Consider the following 25,470-nt stretch of genomic DNA (forward strand, 5'->3'; position numbering starts at 1 on the left):
AGCATAGATAGAAAAGATATACCCCTGACCATCATCTTTTATAAAAAAAAGAACAGCTGAAACTCTTCACAATCAGGTTACTCATAATATTTTATATAATTTTATATAAATTTATATAATATTTTAATAATTATTAGTGATGAGCGAATCTGTTCCATTGTGCTTCACTAAAAAATTAGCAAAATTACAGAGAAATCTGCAAAACAGCAGAATATTTGCGAAGCACATTTGTCACGTGACTTTTTTGTTGTGTGCATATTTTTTTGACGCGCCAGTGCCTATTTTGACACAATCATACCCATTTTGACACTTCCACAGGCATTTTGACAAGACTGGGGCGATTTTTTTGATGCACAAAATTTTTTTCCACTGTAAATTTTTGCTGCAGTTTTGCGAGACAGTCCGCCAATGGCAAAATTCACTGCAAATCCATGCCTGCTGAAAAAATTCACTTAGCGCTATATATTAACTAGCAGACTGTAGGGCATTTACGAAAAAAATAGTCAGTGAGCCGCATCAATAAAAAATCTCAGGATGAAATCAAAAGTTAACAAAAAGCAATAGCACAGGCATACCCAGCTAAACTAAAACTAAGTCATTTGTAAAATCATTTTCTCTAATTGCAACATGACTCTGGAACACTCTACCATCCTGCATCAAACAAGGTCCCACACTAACCCTTTTCTTACAATTCACTTCTAGAGAAAGTATTCCTGATTCTCCTTCTGCTAAAACACATCCATGACTTGTAAACTGTTTAGGACAGAAATGTAATTCTAGTCATGTCCGGAAACTCCTAGCACTGTATCTATCCTCAATGTATAACCTCTGTTTATGCTTTGTAAAACACTGTGTACATTTGTGGTGATATATAAAATATATACCAACAATGAACATGTTCTGCAAATATAGATGTAGTTAGATAATAGCCTGTTGACTACATTACATTAAAATGTTTTCTAATTTTTAAAAATGTTACTTTCTGTCTTTTTTCTGCAGAAGTCAAAGGTCATCAACGTGGCAGAAAAATCCTTATTGCATTGTAGTAAACCTATCAATAAGATACCTCACTTCCAGGGACAACCAAGTAGAACAAGAGTGGGGAGAAAATTAGAGAGTCAGGTTTGAGGCAACAGAGCAGAAACAAAATCTCATGTAAACTCATGCAAACAAGAAGTTTGTGTCTTTAGTCCAATGCAAGTATTTTTAGAGTGCAACAAATTGTTCCAGGTGGCCCAAGTGAGAACAGGAATGTAAAGTACAATTTCCCTCTTCCAATTTCCCCCCTTCATCCTTCCCTTAAAACCTTTCCCTTTCTAGATTCCTGCCTCCCTGACTCTGCATTATTTATACCGCTTTACTTTTCTACTGTCTCTATTTATACATATTTCCTTTGATTTTTTAAAATCAAGCTGCTTTATTTGCACACTTTTCATGGATTTCTTTCCCCACTAAATTATTATTGTCCAAACCTTCCCTTTCTCTTTGACTTCCACCTTCTCCATCTCCCCTTTCTTTCACCTCCCATGTGGTCCCTTCTCTGCCTCTCTTCCCTCCTTTCCCTCCCCCTCCGCTCCTTTTCCCTCCAGTTCCAAGGGGCCCCTGGCCAGTGGGTTCGGTATTCCCGGCCTACATCAGCTAGTGGCAATGGAGGTTGGGGAGAAGACCTTAATTTTCGGCTTCGGACAAATGCCAGCCGTGGCCTGCTTCTTTACCAAGATGATGAAGGGGACTGTGATTTTCTTGAGCTAGTTTTAGATGGAGGACGCCCACGCCTAAGGTTTTCCATCTCTTGTTCTGAGCCTGCGGTTGTCCGCTTACCTCGAGTAGTATCAGATGGCCTTTGGCATGCAATAGTAATTGGTGGAAATGGCCGTGAAGGCTGGCTGTCTGTAGATGGAGAGAGGGGAGTAGCTGAAGTACGGTCTAAACGAAAAGAAATGCTACTTCGCAGTGATCTTTTTGTTGGAGGTCTGCCCTCTGACCTTCGTTTATCAGCACTGACTCTTGGAGGAGCCAAATATGAGCCACCTTTCCTTGGTGAACTTGAAAGTTTGAAATTGGGAGGGAGACCAGGACAGTTGCTTGCTAGTCATGGGGTGGGAGGAACAGAAGAGGAGGCAGAGAGGGTGGAAGAAGGGAAGAGGTTACATTCATGCCGAGGAGCCAACCCATGCCTTAATGGAGGAAGATGCAGAGATGAAGAGGAAGGAGAAGTGAGATGTGACTGTCGGGACACTGGGTATCATGGAGAGAACTGTTCTGAAGGTGAGTGGTGATCATTTTTTTAAAAATCTTCCAGTATATTTCTATTTCCTCCTCTGCTGAGACTGTTTGTGAATTTATATAAACATTTTTTATTTCAGTTTACTTAAAGTTATATTTTTTGAGTTGACAATAATGTTGACTAGTTCTCTATATGATTAACGTCTTACTTTCCTTTGCTTTATCCCTCTGTTTAACATGTTTTGTTCTATGTTTCACCTGTCATTTATTGTACAAGGAGCATGCAATAATTTACACACACACCACTTTCCTCCACTCAGATAACCTATAGAATTGTAATTTAGTAGTCAGCTGCCTGGGTGCCAGTAAAACAGAAATAACATGTAGAAAAGAAATAGCAGAATGGTTTACTGAACAAACAAGCAAACCCCAGTGGAAGGTAGTACTATTTTACCAAAAAAATAAATAAACAAAATCCTTTGCTGTGTCGAGTGAAGTATTTTTGGATATATATGCAAAGTGGATTTATCATATTCCATATAGAAATTTGATAAACCTATTTTTAGCACAAACAATCTAGTTTAAAAAACAAAGATGTTAATTTAAGCATCTGTTAAAATAGCCCATATATCTATCATAGAACCATTTGTGTTCCCTCTAGAAGACATCTGGTTGTCATGTGAAAAAGTTTGCTTAAACCACCCCAAAATTTAATGCACTGCTGAGCATCCAGACATACAGTGTAGTCTTTTCATGTTTTATATAATGTGTCCAAGCAGGTTGTGGAGCAGGGGGTCATGCTATACCCACATTTGCAATTGAACGGCATAAACCGTATCTCGTTAAATCTCAATATTTGCCATGTGTCAATCCTTTAAAACATGCCTGACTGTGTCACTGTTCACATTTGGGTAAAAACTTTATTTTGCTAGGTAAACTTAATATAATTAATCCCATTTGCAACTGCTTATATTATCACCCCCCCACACACACATTGTGATAAATTTGGCATTCTATCTCTAACAATGAGCAGGGCAGCTTCTACCACAGTGGGAGGTTGGGGGGCACTGTTAATATACACATAGGCTAATTATATGAATACATTTCTGGCTGCCCCAGACACTCTCTGTATTCCATAACCTTGTTAGGGCTTTTAAATATTCTTTATTTTGTGCAACACAAGGAAAGACAGTTTCAAGTCCCTCTTAGGCAGTAGTCTCCCACTGATAAAATCCATTTATCTGGAGTAGAAGAGGGGTCTTGTCACTTTTTAGCAGCAGCAAGTGGTGCTAAATTCATACCACTGACCTCTAAGCAGCAGTTGATGGGATTATTTGCAGGAAGCATAGAAGAAGCAGTTAGCAACCCAGCATCCCACAACAGAGGAACAGCAGCTGACATTTTTTTTACCATGGTGCAGGAATAATAGTTGTTTGAGGGTTCAGGTGAAGGACTAGTTATTGTTTCTTCTTCCCTTGTACTATTTTAGAGGCAGGGAGTAGTAGATACTACCTTATACTGAGGGGGAAGGGGGGGAAATGATCACTGTTTGAGAAAACCAACAGGAGCAAATTAATCAAAAATTGTGGAAAAAAAATAATGTGATTAGTTGCAAAAGTTACATTAGCAAATTTTACAATTTAAGTATAGCATCTGTTATCTAGAATGTTTGGGATCTAGAGTTTCCAGATACATATTAAAAACAACAACAGTCTAAACATGAAATAAACTCAGTAGGATGGTTTTGCCACTAATATGGATTTTTGTTAGGACCACGTACAGGTATGAGACCTGTTATCCAGAATGCTCAGGTATTCTGCTTAAAGGGTCTTTCTGTTGTTTGGATCTCCATACCTTAAGTCTACTAAAAAATCAATAAAACATTAATTAAACCTAATAGGTTTTGCGTCCAGTAAGGATTCATTTTATCTTAGTTGGGATCAAGAACAAGATACTGTTCTATTATTACAGAGAAAAAAGAAATCAGTTTTACAAATCTGAATTATTTGATTAAAATGGAGTCTATGGGAGACAGGCTTTACGTAATTTGGAACTTTCTGGATAACGGGTTTTTCGGATAACGAATCCCATACCTGTACAAGCTATTGTTTTATTATCACAGAGAAAAACAACATCATTTTTAAAAATGAGAAAGTATTCGCTCAAAATGGACTCGCTTTCTGGATATCAGATTGTCAGATAAGAGATCCCATAAATGTACTGTGTTTGGGGTAATGCACGTATACTACCAAGGCATATATTCAGTTTATTTACATATCATTTTATATATATATATTTATTATTTATGTATTTCTTTTTTTCTTTATTCCTTTTCATATTGTAGCAGTGTTTTTTCTCTATTTATCTGGCTCTGCCACACAAGCACTGTCATACTACACCATCCCCCTAACTGTAAATATCCCCCTCCCTATTTCTTATCCCTTGTGGATGTCACCAGCAGTGACACTGGCTCTCAGCCTGGGGTTTGCTGGTCTATTCATATCCACTGAGGGGGGCCTACTCCGGGGGGCTCAGCTGGCTGAATGAGCATAAGCTGCAGGGTGGTGACAGTCCAGGGGCAAGGAGCGATATGAAGGTCACAATGAGAAAAATTAAGCAATGGAGAAAGAGGGAGATGCACATTTAACTGAGGGATGTAAAGATATTTTCTGTATGCATAAATTATACAATTATGAAAATTCTGTTTAGATTAAATGAAATAGGGGGGGAGGAACTAAAGAAGTTTGGGTGGGGAGATAGTAAGCAGAAAATATGTTTGTAAAATGTGTCCGTGCTATCAATGTATCTCTTTTTATTACACGTTGTTGTGTTTTATATTTTAGATAGTACACCTTTTCAGCCCTTTTGTCTCATTAAATATTGTCTCTTTCTCTCTCCTGCCCCCTTGTGTATGTAGAGGATCGTGTGATTGAAGGTGAGTAACTGCTTAACCTTATCATAACATGAGAAATTCTGCAAGAATATGTTAAAAAGGGGGTTTTAGCATTTAGCTTCCCTTAATTCCACTCTCCTGTCTCCTTCTTTCATTCCTCCCTTCTACTCCTCTCTATCTCTTCCCCCCTCCTTGTTTTCTTGCTTTGCCTGTCACCTGACTCAGTGGAATATAGTAATGAGCAAGCATTATGCAAATTATGTTAATTAGACTTTAATGGAAGAGCTCATGGCTGAAAATCAAGAGAGACCTAGAGGAAAGAAAGGGAGGTTGGGAATGAAAGAGACTATGATCTGTGTTCTATTAGTTGAGAATAACATAACACATAATGCATCTCATAAATTCTTATTTAGAAATATGGAGAAAAGTTCAGTAAGATTTTTTTTTAGCACAGAAAATATCTTAAATAACTGTAGAGCAAAAGGAAGGGGCAGTGGAGCACAGTAGATGAGGCAGAAAATAGCATAGAAAACAGAAACAAATAACATATTAAGTAGCCACACAAGCTACCTCATCAATAAATGAAACATAAAATATTTAAAATAGAATGAATAGCTACAGAAATGTAATTGCATCCCCTGCTACCCATTGATCTGGTTTTTTTTAAGCCAAAACGCCTTGATTTAAATATAATACATATTTGTAAGTTGTTTTTTTTTAATCACTTGAGAAAAAACTCCCACCGGTAGAAAAGAGCCGGGCCAAGTATAAAAACAGTAGTGGAAGCAAATTGTTCAAGCTGTTTAGAAAGTGAGTTTTTCATAGCAAGTTCTAGGAGTTGTTATCTAGTGATTTGCTGAGAAATCACAACAAATAGTTCATGTGGCTTTATCCTAAGGCAGCAGAATATGAAGAGAAGAAGAGATGGGAATTAAACATGAAAGGAAGGGAGGCATGTTGGCACATAGTTTTGCAATACTAGGATATTTTACATCCCATTTTATCTTTGAAAATGTTCTGTCAGAGCAGATATGTTTTCTCTAGAAACATTTCAGTAAAACTTATGGCAAAGATATATAACACACATTTCCCATAAGAAGGATTTATTCATTTTTAAGTAACTTAATGTATGAAAACTGTGCTAACTGCTCTTGTCTAGGAGCTTTACAAGAAGAATTGACATTTTTATTTTTAAAAGGTAAACAAATTTGGTTAAATCAATAGTATTTGTCTGTAGAAAGTCCTAATATATAAGATATATATATATATATATAGATAGATAGATAGATAGATAGATAGATAGATGTTGACAACACTCCTTATTCCATGGATAGTGATTATCTTTTTATATCACCATCGTGCTGCAAATTCCAACGTCTCAGTTCCACTAGGAAACATATCTAAACTGCAATCTAATCTGACATGTGACTTTTCAATCATTATTTTTACCTTCGATGTGCAAATCCTTTGAGTGCCGTCAGTCTCTACTACTTCGAAAATTCTAAGCTCTGGCACCAAGGTATCGTTAATTTCTATGGGTGTGCTCCCCACTCTGGACTGTGTTATATATATAGATAGATAGATAGATAGATAGATAGATAGATAGATAGATAGATAGATAGATAGATAGATATTGACAACACTCCTTATTCCATGATTAGTGATTATCTTTTTATGTCACCATCGTGCTGCAAATTCCAACGTCTCGGTTCCACTAGGAAACATATCTAAACTGCAAAAAAATTAATGTATTCTTTTTACAAAGACATATGTGATTCCTCAGATTGAGAGAAAACTATGATAGTCTCCCATTGACTCTCTGGGAACATTTCATCCCAACTTCCCCAGTAAGATGAGTAATTCAACTTTCCCTGATCTGGTTTCCTTGTAAAGTATTGGTTTCCTGGACTTGAAGTTCCACCCACTATGTAAAGCAGAGATAGGAATTGAATAAGTTCATGTCAAAAAGAGTAAGTATTTTTTCCCTGGCTGCTGACAACTTCAACCTCAATTATGATTCTCCTATGGAGTTACTATACTGCTAGTCAAATAAGCCACTTTGGTGAGTTTCTCCTTTCCCTGAACTGCTATATGTTATCACCCTTTATTTTTTTGGCGTTGACATATTTACACAGCACATTACAGAGTCAGATGTGGATCATTCACCTTCCTCAGTGGAGCCAAGGATCTAAGCAATAAGAATAATAACAGAACAAATCAGGACAAAACATGTATCTAAGTGCTTAAAGTGTTTAAAGGAGCTGAATTGTAATTTATCATCAGTTTACCCAAAAAATCACATGCTTACCAATCTGACTAATACCACTGAGGCATTCCATAGCATCAGACAACAAGACCAGACTAGCAATTTCAATAATATGGCAAATTCTATGGGCACATTTAACTGGTAATTTTGGGGGCTGGTGGGGGCTTTTTGGAAATCAATATATTTGAAATGCCTGAGTACTTTGAATTTCAACCTAGACATGTGGAGCAGTACATTGTGTTAAAGAGTAAAATAAGTCTGCCAGCCAGTCACCCCAAAATGACAGTCAGTCTGTCAGTCTGACTAATGTGAGTGCACCATTCCACAGTCAGAGAACTATTCAGCAGCACATATGCCATTCATGTATAAAACGTCTTTCAAAAGTTCTAAGCTTCAATCTGCCTTCTGTTTACCCCAATATTACAAGCTTGCCTATCTGACCAGTTACATATCCCATTCCACAGTATTTGAGAACTACTCGGCAGCAAATTGTACCACAGGATGCCCTTACCTAGCATCTTAATCTTTAATTCTAATATTTGTTTAATCCAGTATCCCAGGCTTGCCCATCTGACCAATGAAATTGCACTATTTTGTAGTATTGGAAAACTACTCATAAAAATACCTTCTTATGAGTTGTTAAGAGTGCTAAATGTTATGCAGTCCTGACTGGTTTCATATGCAATCATTGTCACAGGTCTGTCTATCTATCTGATCAGGGACATTGCGGCATTCCATAGAAAAATTCAGCATCCCAAATATTTTACAGGGTGATTAACTATAAAATATTTTATGTATACTTGTTTTTCTTTTTTAACTTGTATTTCAAAAGGTATGATATCATAACAACGTAGAGTCAGTTAAGATGTGCTACACGGTGAAATAGCTTCTTGTAGCCCCAGGTGCATGCTTTACCCTCTGTCCGGGTGAATAAGTACAAAAATTATGAAAACAGCAGCACACTGGTTAATTTGAAAAAGTGATAACTTTACTCAAGTGCCAAAGGCAACGTTTCGGGCTTCAATCTGGCCCTTTATCAAGCCTCATATCATAACAACGTATTTATAAACAAGGAAACACTCAAAGATGACTTCCCCACTATGATGGCTTCCCCACTACAATGTCTCTTGACTTGCAGTATATACATTAGCAAAAAACACTCCTATATGTTTTCTACCCTCTTCTACATCAGGGTACCTGTAAATGTTCTTCCCATGTAACCAGTATATCATTGCTAGTAGCAGATAATTGGGCCTCAGCAAGCTCATTGCATAGAGCTGTGTGCATGCTCCACTCTATATCCATATATCATGTTATGTAAATATAAACACGATGTCCTTGAACATTTTTCTAATGTTACTGAAATGTTGTTCTTCTGTAATATTTCAATTGTAAGGGCTTTTTTTTCCACGTAAAATGCATTAAATTCAACAGGAGTTTTGCACTGCATATTTCTTGCTGCAAAAAATGTTTGTGCTAAATTTTGCCATACTAATAGGCAAATGTGGAATTTCGCCACAAATCCATTCCTTGCTGAAAAATTTAGCTCATCACTATTTTTAACAAGATGTCCAATCCCTAATGATGAGTGATGGATAAATACCTACTGCAATAACATGTTTTCTGTTTAGCATATATTGTGTGATTTATTACACCTCTTCCCCACAGTCATAGCTAGGTGAGCCATTCTTCATAACTTCCATACCTTCAGCTTAGAAGCTATTCCCTAAACTTTTTTTGGGGACATACAATTTGTTTGTAAACAAAAACAATTAGCCCTTCCTGATGTGACCCTTATTAACAATGAAACTCATCTGCCAAATAGTTTCTAATATCACCAGTCTGTAAAGATCCCCCTGCAAGGATGACACTTTTTGAATGTATATTTATTGTTCAGTTGCATAGATTCGTATCATCACCAAACACAAATTGTGTTTTTAGTGTATTTCTCCAGTTCATTAATGAGCAGATTAAACAAAATGTACAGACCTCGTGGCACCCCATTTATAAATATTTCAGCCAGGTCTGACCTGGAGCTTAAGTGATATGCTTTGGATCTTGTATGTCACACTGGCTTTATTCTCTATGGCAACTCCTTGTGACCCTTTAGAAACCATGCTTATTGTTGCTTATAATTCTCCATGCCACAACCTTGAATGGTATGTCTCAAGTAAATTTCCATAGTACAGATGTAAAACTCCTAGGCCTATAAATGGCAGGTTGAGACCTTTGGTCTGTAAACCTAACCAATCTATTGGTACCATACTACTTGAAATTCAAAACATAGGGTTTAGCATATCTAGACTAACTATCTGCTTTGGTTCACCTTTAACATTGTAAATTATAAAAAAAACAGTGCATGGTGTGTTTAGATTTATTTCTGCACTTTAAGTGTTTCTATAGTATCTTAATATTTTTATGGCCATTTTTAGCAACACTACTAAAAGGGATGTGTTTTAGTGAAAGGATATTTTGAAGCCAATGCAGCAAAAAGTAAGTTTAGTCAGTGGGTGACATTGGGTTGTTATCCCTCTTAGCTTTTAAAGTGGAAGACTGGAAAGTATGGCTTGGTTCAGTTATACAGCTACGCCCTATAAAATATATTTTATATGAATTATCCTGTTTGGGCATATTTTTATAAATACTGCAGGGATTTGCTCAAAGTGGTATTGGCAGACAGAAGACAGGGATATCAAGTTTCCCTTTAAAGCAGATTTCTTCCTGCATTTTATTGACAGCACTACAAGTCAAATAGAATGTACTTATGCAAAAATTGTTTTTACAAAGCCTCTGGTTAAACAGATGAAGGGCCCTCACTCCTTGGGGTCTACATTTTCTTTTACCCAATCAAAAACACAACGTGTACAACACCTTTCTGTTTGCTACTCAGCTGCAGAACTCCAGAGAGTGTCTCTCTCACTAGTCAGTATGAAAACTTTCACAGCACCTGCTTCTCCACAGGACCTTCCCTTGTCTCTTGGCACTCTTTCACAATCTCCTCTTTGGCCCTTGGCACACTCTTACAGGCTCCTCTTTGGCACTTGGCACTCTCTCAGGCCAGCCACACCCTGCAGCCCCTGCACCTGAGATACACATTTTTAGGGCAGACAGGTGTGTTTAGAAACCACCATGTGACCATATGTATTCTGCACTGCTAATCAGTAAATATGTAATGTGCATACTGTAGACTGCATTGTCTTTTCAGGCAATTATGTAGTGAGCAGCATAATTATTATTAATATTATTAACAGGCCATGTAAGTACATTATGTGTCCAGTTTGGAAATAATAATCTAAGAAACTCATACATTAATAAGATATGCATGTTTCAGGTCTAAGTATTAATTAGTTTAGCTGTACATTGCTTATAAATAGATGGTCTGCAAGTAGATGCCTCTTGAGTTTGATCAAACTTGGAATTCATGTTGAATATGACTAAGCCCTGAACTATTGCCTGAACCATTAAAGTTAAAATTACATTTGACAAATGAAATCTTACTTTCTCTTCAGTAAGTTGCAAATTAGTCCCTTAGATCAACGGATTGACAGTAGACAGAGCAAATAGAGCGTGTCCTGTGCATGAGCACAATATATGGGCAACTTGGGAACATCTTTATCCTCAGTAAGTTAAAAAACAAAGCATTTCTTTGTCAGGCTTTAGTTCCCTATTGATGTGGCATGTTTGTTATCAGTTCCGCTGTGTTAAGTTATCTAGTTAAAGAAAGCCCCGCTATGGGGCAAATTTATTAGTATTTATGGTTACGTTTTCTTCCTGATCTAAGAAAAAATGTGGAAAAAAGCACCAACACGAAAGTACTCTGAAATATTTTTGAAAGAGTGAATAGTCACAAATCCAATTTGTTAAAGAAAAAAAACAATAACAATTTGCAAGTAAAAGCTGACAAGTTTCTGTAGTCAATTAGAATTATCTGAGATTTCAAGCATTCTATTTAATGTACAACACTATTCTCTCAAAGTATTTTTCTAAATATAGTAGTGTTTGGGAATAAACCACAGACATAGGCAAAAGATGCACAAGTTTTGTCAGTTTTTTCCTTCCAACTAAAAAATTGATAAATTTGCCTCCACGAGTTCAGTGGAGTCTTAATATATTCTTCTTTCCTGACCCTCAAGCACTGCTAAAATTACAGGTAATTTTATATAAAACAAATTTATATGCATTTAGGGCACTTTCTATGTAGCAACTGACCCTTTATGATTTATTACATCAGAGAGTTTAAAAAAAAAAAAAAGTTGGATTTTAATTGTTTTAAAACTTTCCATAGGTACACCAGTAAAAGTTATTTTTCTTACTTTTATTTATCCCCTGTGTCCAAGATAGCTTGCTGTTTTTTGTTGCTAGAGGAAAGATAATAATTTGATTGGATTTGGTTGGTGTACGACAATCAGTCACTATATAATTCTTTTCAGATTAAAATTCACAAAACCATAAACGTTCACTGAAATGCATTGGAGTCGATAGGAAGATAAAAATTACATTTAATGGGTACTGAAACTTAACAAAGAAGTAGGCTAGAAATGTTGTACATTAGGTTTTGGGCCTCTGTACAAGCCCAAGGAAACCACAGCCCTTTAGCAGTGATCTGTGCCTCCAAAGATGCCCCAGTAGCTCCCCATCTTTGCCCCAGTAGCTCTTCCCCATGCTCTGTGCTGCTGTCACTTACTGAGCTTAGGGACCGACTTACCATTAACAGAATATATATTTCAAAAGGCTAATTAGTAATTAATGTAAATTCTCATTAGATGGTAGATCAGAAACCAGAGCAATTTACCTTAAAGTTTAATAATCACATCATAGCATCAGCTTTTATTGCTTGTAAACCTTATTTTCTGCTTGATAATTTGTGTACCCTTTACAAAATCCAAGATTGGGAGCATAACTTTGTTTACTGTTTACTTCTCCTTTAAGGTATTTTAGCTTTGCAGTAGCATATACATTGGCCTAGGTTGTTAGTCAAACTCCTTTCCACTATGCTTCAGCTGTAATATACAGCTGCATAGAAAAAAAAGCTCCCATGTTGGCAGTTTCTTTAAAAGATGACTGTGACTTCACCATCAATAGCATACCATCTAGATATCCTTTCTCTCAGTTTCTCAGGCCAGAAATTCTCTAGATCGGCCATGCAAGCTGCATAGTTGACTATAAAGTAGGTAGAGCTAACTGACTTAATTAGCCATAGAACATAACTTTTTCTTATGTCTGCATTTGGGAGCTGAGATGCTCTTGAAGAGTTCACTAGAGCAGAATTCTCTCAATAAGGTTCATTTTGGCAGATTTCTCAGTTGCTTACCATGCCTGCACAGCACCTCCTCTATGATATTTTGTGGCTATAATGTAATTCATTCCCTATAATAAAGTGGCTTAGGCACCATATAAGCATATTTTAAAAAACACTTTAACCAAATTTCAAGATAATATTGTCAAAGTTGTCAAAGCCACTTAGTCGTCCCTTGAATGGGTCCTTCATGCAAAAAAAAAAAATGATGAGGGAAGAACTTTTAATTCCAAGCTACATTGCAGTACATATTTATTACACATTTTATGGCTTTAAAATTTATTAAAAGCAGCATCTGTTTGAGTGTTTACATGCACTTCCGCCTGTTTTCTAAAACAATGCTGCAAGCCAGCTGATTAAAGCTGATTAAGAAGCCTGGGGGGGAACTGCCTCATGTTACTTTGTTTAGATATTCAGACCCAGAAAATAGAAAGAGATAACCAAACGCTGCTTCTTTTTAACTGCAATTACATTTACACGTAACTTTAAGGAGCCCAGTTATTAAAATGTCTAGAGCTTAATAAATAAAAACTCACCCATGTTCCATTCATTCCTATGGGATTTTTAGAAGTGTTAAAACTTATTTGATAAATACGCTTCTAAAAATCCCATAGGAATGAATAGAACGTGGGTGAGTTTTAATGTATTAAGCTCTTAATTCACATTTTGATAAATCTGCCCCTAAAACCCACTGAAAAATTATAATCAATGAATAATTAATGACAAGTTGCTTAGAAAATGATTTTTTCTTATATAAAAAAATCCGTTTTTTTGCTCTTCTCAACAGTTTTGATATTAACTCTTCACTTCATCACTTAATATAATACCTGCATACCTGCAAACTAAATATTCCCATAAAACCAACTGCCCCCAAAACAGACTTATTAGGCATCTGGGATGTAACTAGCTGTATCATTCTCTCTAAAACAACTCCCCTTTCCCTCTTACCCCTGCTGCATATTGTATAAAACAGCTGTTTTCAAACTCTTATTGATTTTTCCATTGTTTTAGAAACAGTGAAAAAGAACAAAACAGATAATTGCTATACATATTGGCACTGAAGGTTCCCTTCAGTACATAGTAGCTGTGAGAGTGAGTTACCGTTAATATCTAGCTGCTTGCATTTCAACTTTGAGGCTACAATTACACATTAAATACTTAAAGGGGAACTATCAAGAAATGAGCATCATCTTATGCAAATAATGAACTTTCTAAATATAATAAAGATTCTTTACCACTTGTAAAATATTCATGTTACTCTTTAGTATTCCCCTTCAAGCATTCTGTTGCATGGCACTAGTTGGAGTCAGAATTACTCAATGGTTTATTATCATACTTTCATTAATTTGAAAAAGACCTTCACCTCATGATAACATCTGTTTTTCAGTAAGACAGTAAGCCCCTCATGATGTTTTCATGTTTTTGCCCTGGTGAAGAAAGTAACTTTACAGCTTTATAAATGTGGGTTACAATTTTTGTATAATTTAGCATAAAATATATTTCCCTATGGGGAATAACCACCCTAATAAACCACCCTAATGACCATGGTATTGGCAGAGTAGGAAAAGTAGAAGACTGGAAAAGTAGCTAGTCATTCTAATCACAGTTTGTGAATAATTTTGGATTCATCCAAAATTCATACAATAGATCTAGGTTAAACTATAAAATCATGGCCATGAAGTATAAATAGTCCATAAATTAACTGTGCAATAAAATCAGGGCATGAATCAGTACATTAATAACAAATGTACAGTAGTTCATGTTCCATATTTTTTCCCACATTGCAGTTTTTCCCCCAGAATTAATGTGTTATTGAGTGCGTGATGTGGGCATTGAATTAGACGCAACTGCACTGTGTCTGACTCCTGCGCATCTGATCCACCAATTATTTTCTGCCTGCCCCCAGTTCCAGTGTTTGTTTCCATAAGTTCTGGTGTTTTGAAGTCTGCGAAGGATTCTTTAGCCACAATTTTTTATTGCAGGCAAAGAGTAATAGAGGAATGATACAATTAAATGCAGCCAAGGGGTAAGAATTGTTTTTTAAATAAGAAAATACAGGGTTACTGAAATTAGATTTGAAGAAAGTTGATCCAGAGAATGGTCCAGTTGCCAGAAAGGATTGCCCCCCCCATCCCCGAGACAAACTGGAGAGGCTTCGGAAGAGGTTTGTTGCCTTCTTCTGAATCAAGTAGCAGTTAGGCAGGTTCACTTAAGATGAAAAAGTTAAACTTTATAGACATGTTTTATTCAACTTAGTGTTCTACTGTATATAAATAATAAAGAGCGTTTGAAAAACAAAATATGCAAAAAAGGTTTATTGTTTTTTTTTTTTAATAAGAGCAATGTTTTGTTTTGAATGTAGACATTCCTTTATCTTACACAATGAACAGATCTTATGAACACATGATACTGAGGCCTTTTCTACCTCTGTACTACATTTCAGCAACTGTATTTTGTAGCAAGCTCAATAATAAATACATCATTCTGTGACATAATATTCAGAGAAGTCCAATTATCAGATTTTGCATAGTCTGTAGGGATACACATATGCCACATTTAATATTATACACTGTACAATCTACGTGTATCTCTTTTGTTATGTGAGTCCTGAGTATGTATCTTTGCCTCTGCTCTAGCCTTAGGTGTCTCTCAGATTCTCCTCCCACATAGTTGTATAATCTCTAGGGTCCCTATTAACTCATAAAACCATGAATCATCACAAATTGCTCTCAGAGAGTGTCCAATTTTCCTTTGTAATATGCCACCATTTGGAGACATCTTTAAGTGTAGTGAGTAGATGTATGTATATATTTAATATAGAGAGAGTGCTACCCCTCTACTACTAATAAATTGAGCAGATGGGGAACAATACGATAATCAAACAATCAATGCAAGTAGCTTGTGCTTAGAGAGTAGGTAACAGTTTTTTGTTTTTTTTTAAAGCAGCCATTAATATTCAGTGGAGAAGGTTGAAATATTTGGTTGGTGAGGGATGTAGGAGAGCATAGAATATGTAAAACAAATTTTGTAAACGGAATAGATCTTATTTGTGCATTTAGCCAGAAGTAGGGGAACTGTGCCCTATGTGTTAAAGAGTTGCATGGGGCCAGTAACTTAAACATGCTATGTAATCATGTCCACAGTGGTATTTAACAAAGCCAGCATGGTGTGAATAGAGAATGATGGGAAAGGGTTTTCATGTTACCACTAGCCACTATCACAAGCCAAAACTGACCATAAAAGCCAGAGTACTGATGCAGGGCTACACATTGCTGTAAGGCATTAGCTTTAGTGGTGCAAAATTCTGTCTTTAATAAAGGCTGAATTGCGAAGGCAAAGTTCGGGGCCTTTAGACCTTCTAGCAAACATTTTTCTCACTGTTGTGGCCATCAAATTTACAGAGTATTCAAACATATGTAAAAAGCAATGACAAAATCAAATCAAGATGGGAGTGTTTTCATGATAGTTGAGACCCCTTGAGTCCAGTATGATATCTCCATTCTGGTACCTTTATCTTTTCTCTGCCAAAGCATATTGTAAAGACATTTGTGAATTCCACTGTAACTGGTGATAACATGGAGGGACGTGATTGTTTTTTTTTATTATTATAGGATACTTAAGGCATACTTTTTATGTAATCCTCTGATCCAGATCTCCAGGAGCCCAGTAGACCAACTGTTTTTGTGCCCTTCAGGCAGACCTGAATTATTTAAATTGAAGTAAATTTTAAAGTCCTCATCCATCTTTTTTCATACCTGACTGTAGAGCTACAGTATAATATCTGGTGGTTTTCCAGCTAAGTATTACAGTTGAAAAGGTTTTGATTGCAGCTTCAATAAAGCTGAATTTCAACCAAATATTTAGACATCTACTTCTTGCCATATTACTTTTCTCTAGAGTCTTGTATATTTTGGAATAAAGGTTATCATAATTATTATTTGTAGTTATTATCATATTATTATTATTATTAACACAAATTTATAAAGACCTAACATATTCTGCAGCGCTGTACAATAAATCGGTATATTTACTGAGCATACAAGATTACCTACAAAAACAACTAATAACCAATACAAAAGGTAAAGAGGGCCCTGCACAATAGAGCTTAGTTTTGCACCAGTAGTTACATATCAGTATCCTTAACAGTTAAGGAGCAATAAGTAGTGTATTTCAGAATTTTTAAACTGTCTAAAATAATTTTTAAAAAATCAAACTTTTATTATTAATTGCAATTTAGATTCAGGAGCATTATAATATTAAAGCAGTAGGTATGTTAAGCTGTCACCTGATTTAATAATTGCTTTTTAATTATTAAGATAATAGGGCACATATATGCCCACAAGTATAGTTGCACAGCGCCTACTGCAATTGTGTATGATTTGCCAAAGTTCATGCACTTTATCAGGAAAAAGTTGTGGAAAATATTTTTGAAGGCTGTCCAACGTCATTTCCAATGTTTGGTGGGAACCCTGGAGCTACTGTCAGATCTGGAAGTGGTGGTAGCTCCAGGGTTATCCTGCATGAATATATATATATAAATCATATATGACTGCAGTCACAGGCCTTGCAAAGTGAAAAAAAATGGTAATTTATTGAACCAAAGTTTTGGTCTCAGCAAAGGCTATATATATATTTATATAAACCATTTACATCTCAACATGTGTCAACTACTACTAATATGTGCACTGGTTTCTCTATTTTATATATGTGTATGATCAATGCCTGCTTGGTGACATAGGAAGCACTTTTTCTATTCAAAATGAGATGTGGCTTCAGGTTAGGTAGGGAATTTTTACTGCTAGAATTCTGGCAGAATTATGGGAAGTGGCCTGGCAGTCCGAGTGGTGACAAGCATTTCCCCTGCTGGCTGGAAACACTGCAGAACATAAGTATAGTGTGCCAGGGGCCTTATCACTTTAAAGAAATCATTGATGACTCCAAGGCTTTATGCTGTTAGCTAACTGTGGTGCTTTCTCTTAGACATCTGGCTGCATCTCTATGTAAATAAACAAGCAGAAATGCAGTCATTCTTAATAAAAGTCCATACGTTTATTGGAATCCTTATTGTTAACACAGAAATAAATATGCCAAACAGTTTCAAAGTTCATCATTTAGAGAAACGTTTGTTCATGTAGAATAACATGAACCATATATGTTAATACAAAATGTACAAACCTACACACATATATGCCCCATACCAGTAATAAAAACAAAATATATATCTATCTTATGATTTATGTCATATCTTATTATTCTAATTCCTTAGCCCCAACTTTTTCTTATAATATGTACTGCAGGTGTACTTATAGCTATTGAGGCCTTCTATAAACATTCTGTGCTTTAATTGCGTAGAACAGGGTTTAGAGGTCTCTAACATCCGCTGTCCACATAATAATGTTCCCCCCAGGGACATACATCTCTTCAATAATATTCAAGGAATATTTTGTCTCAGGCAAGTATCCAAGTTTGAATGCAAGAAAAAATGATTAACATTGCCACGTAAAAATGTATCCGCATACTGTATATGTAGAATGACTGTAATATAGGATCCATCCCTGAAACAATATGTAAGGCTGGGGTTTTATTTGATTTATATACCTTTGGGACACTTTGTATATCTGGCCTATTATACCATTAAGAATGCCATCTTGTTCAAATATATGTTGTTTCCTTAAAGTAGGGGATCAAACCACATTTTACCATGTATAGCATTTGTAAACCCCAACAGAAAATAAAGTAAAACTACTCACTTCTGAGCACTTTTTCAATTTGCAATAATTTTCTATTTTAGTGGTTAAAATAAGGTATTAAGATATTAGCAGTTTAGCAGTTTAGACTGCCAGGCTTTTACCAGGCTCTCTTCTCAGCACCCATCTTTCAGTCGGTATAACCAACCCTAAGGTTAATAGAATACACAGGCAGGGCATAATTAGTTGCTGCTGAGCCAAAAGCCTTGTATTAGGAGTCCAAAAGATGTAACATGTCAGAAACCACTAAAGTAGAAAAGTAAATTACAAAAGTACTCATAGGAGCGTATTAAGTTTACATTCATTCTATATTTGGGTTTAAATTTCCTTTTAGCAGTTCTGAACTCAAACAGTTCCACTTGCAATCTGATTTTAATAGTAGATATAAATCCCATTCCTTTGTTCAATATTTTAATATGGTTGCAGCTAGTTTTTAGAGGATAATTTAATAATGTTTTTTTAACTTCCTGTGGAGAATGAAATTGCTTCCCTCGAAGATCAGTTCCCTCTTTTTACTCCACTGGTGCTTGCATTAGCAACTTCTATCTCCTTTTGGCTCAGATGAATTCAATCTTCCTATGGCAGTGGGACCAAAATGGAGAAGGTATCCCAGCAGCACATATGTGAGGCGTTATCACTTGTGAGATCTACATGTCCACTGCTCTTCCCAAAGATATAATGTTGGACAACTCTTTAGAATTGTTTTATATATATAAATATACAGTGTATATCTATATATATATAGTAATATCTTTCTAAACCAGCAGTTAATTAATTAATGAACAGTCAGATAAAGGATTTGCAAATAACAATCCAGCAAGGAAGCAATCTTAGGTTACATGTGACCAAATATTTGATGGAATACAGGATCTTTAAATGGCCCGGGATCTACCTAGAGCCATACTCCACAAGAACAATAAGGACTTTTCAAGAAAAGAGAAATCAAGTGCGTAATGAATCCAATTCAGACCTCATGTATTTATGTAAACATATGGTTGGGTTTTTCCATAGACAGTATCAACTTTAAATTGATTGGGGAATGCCAGTCTTTGGTTTTATGCATTTGGGGTGGCTTTTAACCTTCAAAAACCTGGTCAGTTTTGCACAACGAATCTTGACAAAGGGAGATATAGCTCCCTTGATTTGACTCTTTCTATCAAAAGGGTATACTCTGCATTAATAAACACTATGGGGCAGATTTATCAAAATGTGAGTTTAAAGCTTAATATACAAAAACGTGCCCACGTTCTATTCATTCCTATGGGATTTTTAGAAGCGTATTTATTAACTTTCACTCAGATAAATATTCTTCTAAAAATCCCATAGGAATCAATAGAACGTGGGTAAATTTTTATATACGTTTTAAACTCACATTTTGATAAATCTGCCCCTATGTCAATACACTGATATTACATTACGCTGTTAGAATAAACATAAATACATAGTCATTATTGACTGCTGTTTTTTCTAAAATAAACATAGATTGTCTTTCTCTGACACCTGAACAATTCTTTATTGTATTCATTGACTTCAAACTTCATCTAAATAAACCATTTTCATAAAACTATACTTTTTTAGTAGTATCTGCCATTAGGTAAACCTAAATGGAAAATTGGCATATTAAGCACTAAGGGCCACACTCTGGGATCATATGATTCATGGCACACACAAACAAACTAAAGACAAAAACACACATAAGCCAATTAGTGGACAAGTTTTGTCTTTTGCTCCAATATTTCATCCTGTTACAATTAGAGCCTTCAGGTGATCTCTGAGGGCTCTGACACACGGGGAGATTAGTCGCCCGCGGCGGCGCGATTTCCCAAAATCGCCGAAAAAGACTCGCAAGTCTTTTTCGGTGATTTCGGGAAATCGCGCCGCCGCATGTGCCATCCCGCCGGCGACTTACATGTTCGCCGGTGGGATGGCGGGTCATGGCAACTTGGGGAGATTAGTCGCCCGTGACAAGGGAGATTTGTCGCGGGCGATTAATCTCCCCGTGTGCCAGAGCCCTAAATGTAATTCAGTGAAGTCAAATCAGGCTAATTGCATGGTTTAGAAAAGGGAGCACAAAATAAAAAGATGAGTGGAATAGCCCAAGAGAAGATAATGGAAGAAAAGTTCCAAATGAAAAGTACCAAATGAGTAGTGCTACAGGGAAGAAAAGGAGAGCTGTACAAAAAGAAAGGAAAGAGGAGATTCAAAGGAGGGGGAGATTGTTTAGTTAGAATAATTCACTATTATTACAGTATAATATACTGGACTTGCACAACTAATGCAAAATATTTTCTAAAGACTTCTGCAGCAGGCTCTGTAACTTATCTGTCGCACAAACAATCGTCTTCTAGTTCTGCAGAGGTGATCACAGGCTCATTTAATAATAGTAGGCAAGATCCAAAGTTCTGCACAGTTTGCCATGTTTTATTTAACTCATAACTGTGGCTTTATACCCAAGTAATAGTAACTAAGGTATAGGCTTAGTCAGCATTGCTGTGGCAAGGTGTAAAGGCTTTAGTTAGCATTTTTACAGTTGATTTTTTGATAAGGCCTCCAGTGTGTATTTGCAGCTGGACAATGAGGGTGACTAGCCTCTACATACTACATATTCTATGCAGATGATCAAAGAACATACTATGTAATGTTATAGACAGAAATAAAATCACTAAAGGTGAAGGGAAGGTGTATCAAAATATGAGATTGGAACTCACCACAAGAAAAATTCAACCACTTTCTATTCATTTTTCGATTTTTTCAATAACTTGAATTTAAATTACAATTAAAAAAATCAAATCTCTGGTAATTTTTAATGCATAACGTTGATACTCAAAAATTAAAAATTGCCCATCTAAAAGCTTGTTTCTGTAGAAGTCAATGGGAGTTGTCCTGGGCAAAATCAAGCCATATTTTAAAACTCATATTTTCAAATTTTTTGAGTTTTTCATAAATAAATAAGCGAGCATTTGATATGCAAGTTTATCCAATTTAACAAACTCAAATTCACAAATTTGAGAACTGATAAATAAGCCCAAACTTGCCTTACATGCTATTCATTTCTATGGGATTTTTAGAAATGTATTTATTAATAGGTGAAAGTTAGACATGATTTGATTAATACACTTCTAAAAATCCCATAGGAATGAATAAAAAGTGGGTGAGTTTTTATGTATTAAGCTCACATGTATTAAACTCACATTTTGATAAATCTACCCCTAAATGTTAGTGGCTGATACACTAAATTCTCACTGTGTGTATCACATTTCAAAATTCTTGCAAAATAAAGAAATTCTTGGAACTTTTACAACAGACACTGTGCACTGTGTCAAATTACGAAATCTTTTTTCCACTGGTGGATAAGTCACTAAATACCCCCAAAAACATGTTTGCACAAAGGAACCGAGTTTGAATAGCTCATCTATTTAAAGCTTTTTATTTCTAGTACTAGTGACATGCACCCTGCAATTACATGTTACATAGAAATAGGTCATAGGCAACACAAATGGAAATTATCTTTTAATTTTGGTGGGGAAGGGGATGTGGTCAGATTTGTGCTTCCCATTATACTTTGCCCTCCCATAATTGCCTTCTTCCCATTAAAGATGTTTGAAACTGCTTGTGCTGTTTCTTTCTACTGATGAACCTATCTTTTGTCACTGTATATAGTTAAGTATAAAATTAAAAACAAGATTTTACTATCTTGAACTAACCACACTTTTTTTCATTTGTTTTTATCACTATGTATAATTTTATATCAACTCTTCCTTTAATGTTACAACTGCATAATTTTGTCTGCTCATGAAAGATCCTTATAACTGTTATCTGTACAGTATGATAAAAAAAAAAAATACATAATTGTGCTTACAGCTATTACAGAGTGGTATGAAATATTTAAGACTTCTTACAATTGTAGTTATTATATTATGTGACTTATTACAGCATATTACATGTAATAAAATATACATAATGTTTTGCTATTATGCCTGTAGCTACTATAAAACAAAGACAGTTTGAAGAGTTCATTTGCTGCGGTTATGTTATGCTAAGTCTACCATATCTATTAATGGAATTTCACCTTAAGTAAAACTAGGATATGGAAAATCATGCTGTTTAATTTATGTGTGTGTGTGTTTGTGCACTAAGCTACTACATATTCATAAAAAGAATGAATATGTAGCTGGTTTAAGGTTGGGTGCATCTTTCTGTTTAAATAGAAAGTGGAGTGTGAATGCGTGATTACATGAAATGCTTGCTTTAAGACAAGTCACTTATTAGCCTCTGACAGCAGCAGAAAGTAGTAATTATTCAGGCCCTCATGGAGGGAGGCGCTAACCTACTGGTTAGGGCAGGAGAGGCCGCTTACTATTACATCAGACAATGAAAGGCAAGTGTAGACATCAGGGACTGCTGCACATGTCCTTTTTCATGAAGACAAATTTCAAATGTGACAGCAGATATTGATTGTCTGAAGGCGAACATTCAATTTTACTTTGTAAATTAAAATTTCAACTTTGAATATAAGCATATGAACAAAAAGCTCCCATAGCTCGGGTAAGTCCCCAGTGAGTCATCAATGTATTCTGCTAGTATCTTCTGTAATGCGTCAGTGAAGAAAAACGCATTAATGCAAATATTCTAAATATGGAATCTTCTGTAAACGCAATGGGTGACTTATTGTTAGCCAGCAGGCTAATTGATTCTAATATGGGAAGACACCACAAGCTCCCAAATGCTTTATAAAATGCCAATTAAATGTATTTAATACAGTAGGTTAAAAAACACTAGAACCTTTGTTACTTAGGGTTTCTCTGTCTATGTAAGCATTTACCAACCCTCTGCGTTTTTATTAACCTATGAAAAAAAGGTTCGAGTTTTGATGTCACAGAACTGGACATAACCTACTGTATATTTTAGCACCCCAAGGAAAAAGAATTATAAAAATGTAAAAGAATCACTAGTATGATAGTTCAACAGGTATACTGGGTATACTGTATATATTGGTGCATAAATCATCATTATTATTCATTAATAACACAAAGCAATGAAATAGGATGAGAAGATACCTATCTTTGGACAAATAGTCAAAGAACATTATAATTAGTAAATAGGAAAATGAAGATCAAGAGGGTCATTACAAAAGAGACACACTGAAAAAGCTGTATCCTCTGTGGTTCATTTATTGATCGTGCCCCTAATATAGGTGCATAAATATTGGCCTAGAGTTCAGTAGGTGCATAATTACAACTTATTGGAGTCACAGATATGGAGTTGCTTATTTAGAATAAGGTGTGGGCCTTATCAGCACAGCAATCCACCAATATCATACATAACATACTTATGAAGACCCCTATGCTTTGTAGAAAAAATTAACAAAAATATCCAAACTAGTCTATCTAGCACAATTCAATAGGACATTTTTGATCAAGTGATCAAAAAAAGCTGTATATAACCTTGTGCGAACCTTCTCTGAAAACAAAGTTTGATTATCTGAGCTACTGAATGCCTTAGAAGTCTATGGGCAATGGTAAATAGTTTTTACATTTTTTGCATTTAATTCAATCAGTAGTGATATTAATCAACACTCACCAAAATAAAGTGTAGGCTCTCTATTCGAGACAATCTAATTTGCTAAAATTTGTTATTTCAAAAAATATATTATCAAATCATATAGAGGGTGCTTTATCAATGGGCGAGTTTGATTTTTTTTCTCGATTCGAGTTTTGCTTCTTAAAAAGCTTGAATTCGAGTTATGGTTCAAAAACTCAAATGTCTGGTATTTTTTAAGTGAAAATAGCCAGAAAACTTGAATGTAAAAATTTGGCATCTAAAAGCTTGTGAGTTTCTATAGAAGTCAATAGGATTTGTCATAGGCAAAACAAAATCACATTCTCATTCTCTTTTTGAGCTTGCAAACTCAAAAAATTTGAGATATTTGAGTTTTTTATTCAAATGAGTTTTCCTTATAAATAAATAAGCGACCATTCGATATACAAGTTTATTCGATTTAGAAAAACATACTCAAAAGTTGATATTGAATGAATTAGCCAATGGTCAAAAGAGCCAATGGTCAAAGAGTCAATGGTCAAACCATAACAATGTTTAGTGAATATTGCCTTATGGGGCAGATTTATAAAAAATGTGAGTTTAGAGCTTAATACATAAAAACTCACCCACATTCTATTTCCTATGGGATTTTCATAAGTTTATTTATCAGTGATAAAAATCCCATTGGCATGAATAGAATGTGTTTTTATGTATTAAGCTCTAAACTAAATTTGCCCCTATGTCTGAGTAGAGGAGAGCAAGTACACATTTCAAACCAGTGCAGCATATATTAGTAAGCAGATTAAAAAAACAATCGATGGACAATTTTTCAAAAAGTGTAAATTAAACCATTGTGTAAATGAAATCATTTACAATGAATTGGTATATAACCCATGAATAAAACATCATTTGTAAAATATTATATACTGTAGCTTTTTTTTTTTTTACTCTAATATCCAACAACTGTTTGCTCAGTAATTAGCGCTCAATATAATCAATGTATCATTTTTAATTAAATTATATTCTCAAATGTATTTATGATGTTGTAAAAAATGCTGCTTTATAGATGGTAGTAGCCTTCTCAAACATGTTTTTAATTGACATATTTTCTTCACTCTCTTTCAGTTAAAATGATAAATATATGTTTGCAAATGCTCCTTGTTTTTCTTAAAGGTTACTGTTTAAAGTATACTACAGCCACATACATATACATAGTGGAAATGCCACAGATCGTTTAAAAATATGTTTTCAGGCTGTAGTAACTGTATCGGTAATTGCTAGAGACCTTGGGTCCTGACTCCTTATTTTATGAACAGATTTTCTAGCAGCTGAATGGCTAGCCCACACTCATGGTATGCATTTATTGACTGCTATAAATGTAAAAGGGCAAAGATAGGTTCTTGTGAGAGTTTGGACTTAGGATTCAAGAGTGACATTGTACCTCAAGGGAAGAAATTTTTGAATGTTATGATTCCATGATGGGTCTTTAAAAGTTTGCAATTGT

At 35.3% G+C, this 25,470-nt stretch overlaps 1 protein-coding gene across 12 annotated transcripts in view; it reads left to right on the forward strand.

Moving 5' to 3' along the window:
• The window catches only part of nrxn2 (neurexin 2), a 335,460-nt gene that overhangs the window by 105,635 nt on the left and 204,355 nt on the right, over positions 1-25,470 (forward strand). For all 12 annotated transcript variants that reach the window (XM_018093463.2, XM_018093466.2, XM_018093462.2 and 9 more), the window contains exons 3-4: positions 1,000-2,268; positions 5,144-5,161. In XM_018093463.2, coding sequence (XP_017948952.1) covers positions 1,527-2,268; positions 5,144-5,161 — 760 coding nt within the window. In that variant the 5' untranslated portion in view covers positions 1,000-1,526. The remainder of the gene's footprint in view (positions 1-999; positions 2,269-5,143; positions 5,162-25,470) is intronic.

Source organism: Xenopus tropicalis, chromosome 4 (assembly GCF_000004195.4).
Source record: "Xenopus tropicalis strain Nigerian chromosome 4, UCB_Xtro_10.0, whole genome shotgun sequence".
NCBI lineage: Eukaryota > Metazoa > Chordata > Amphibia > Anura > Pipidae > Xenopus > Xenopus tropicalis.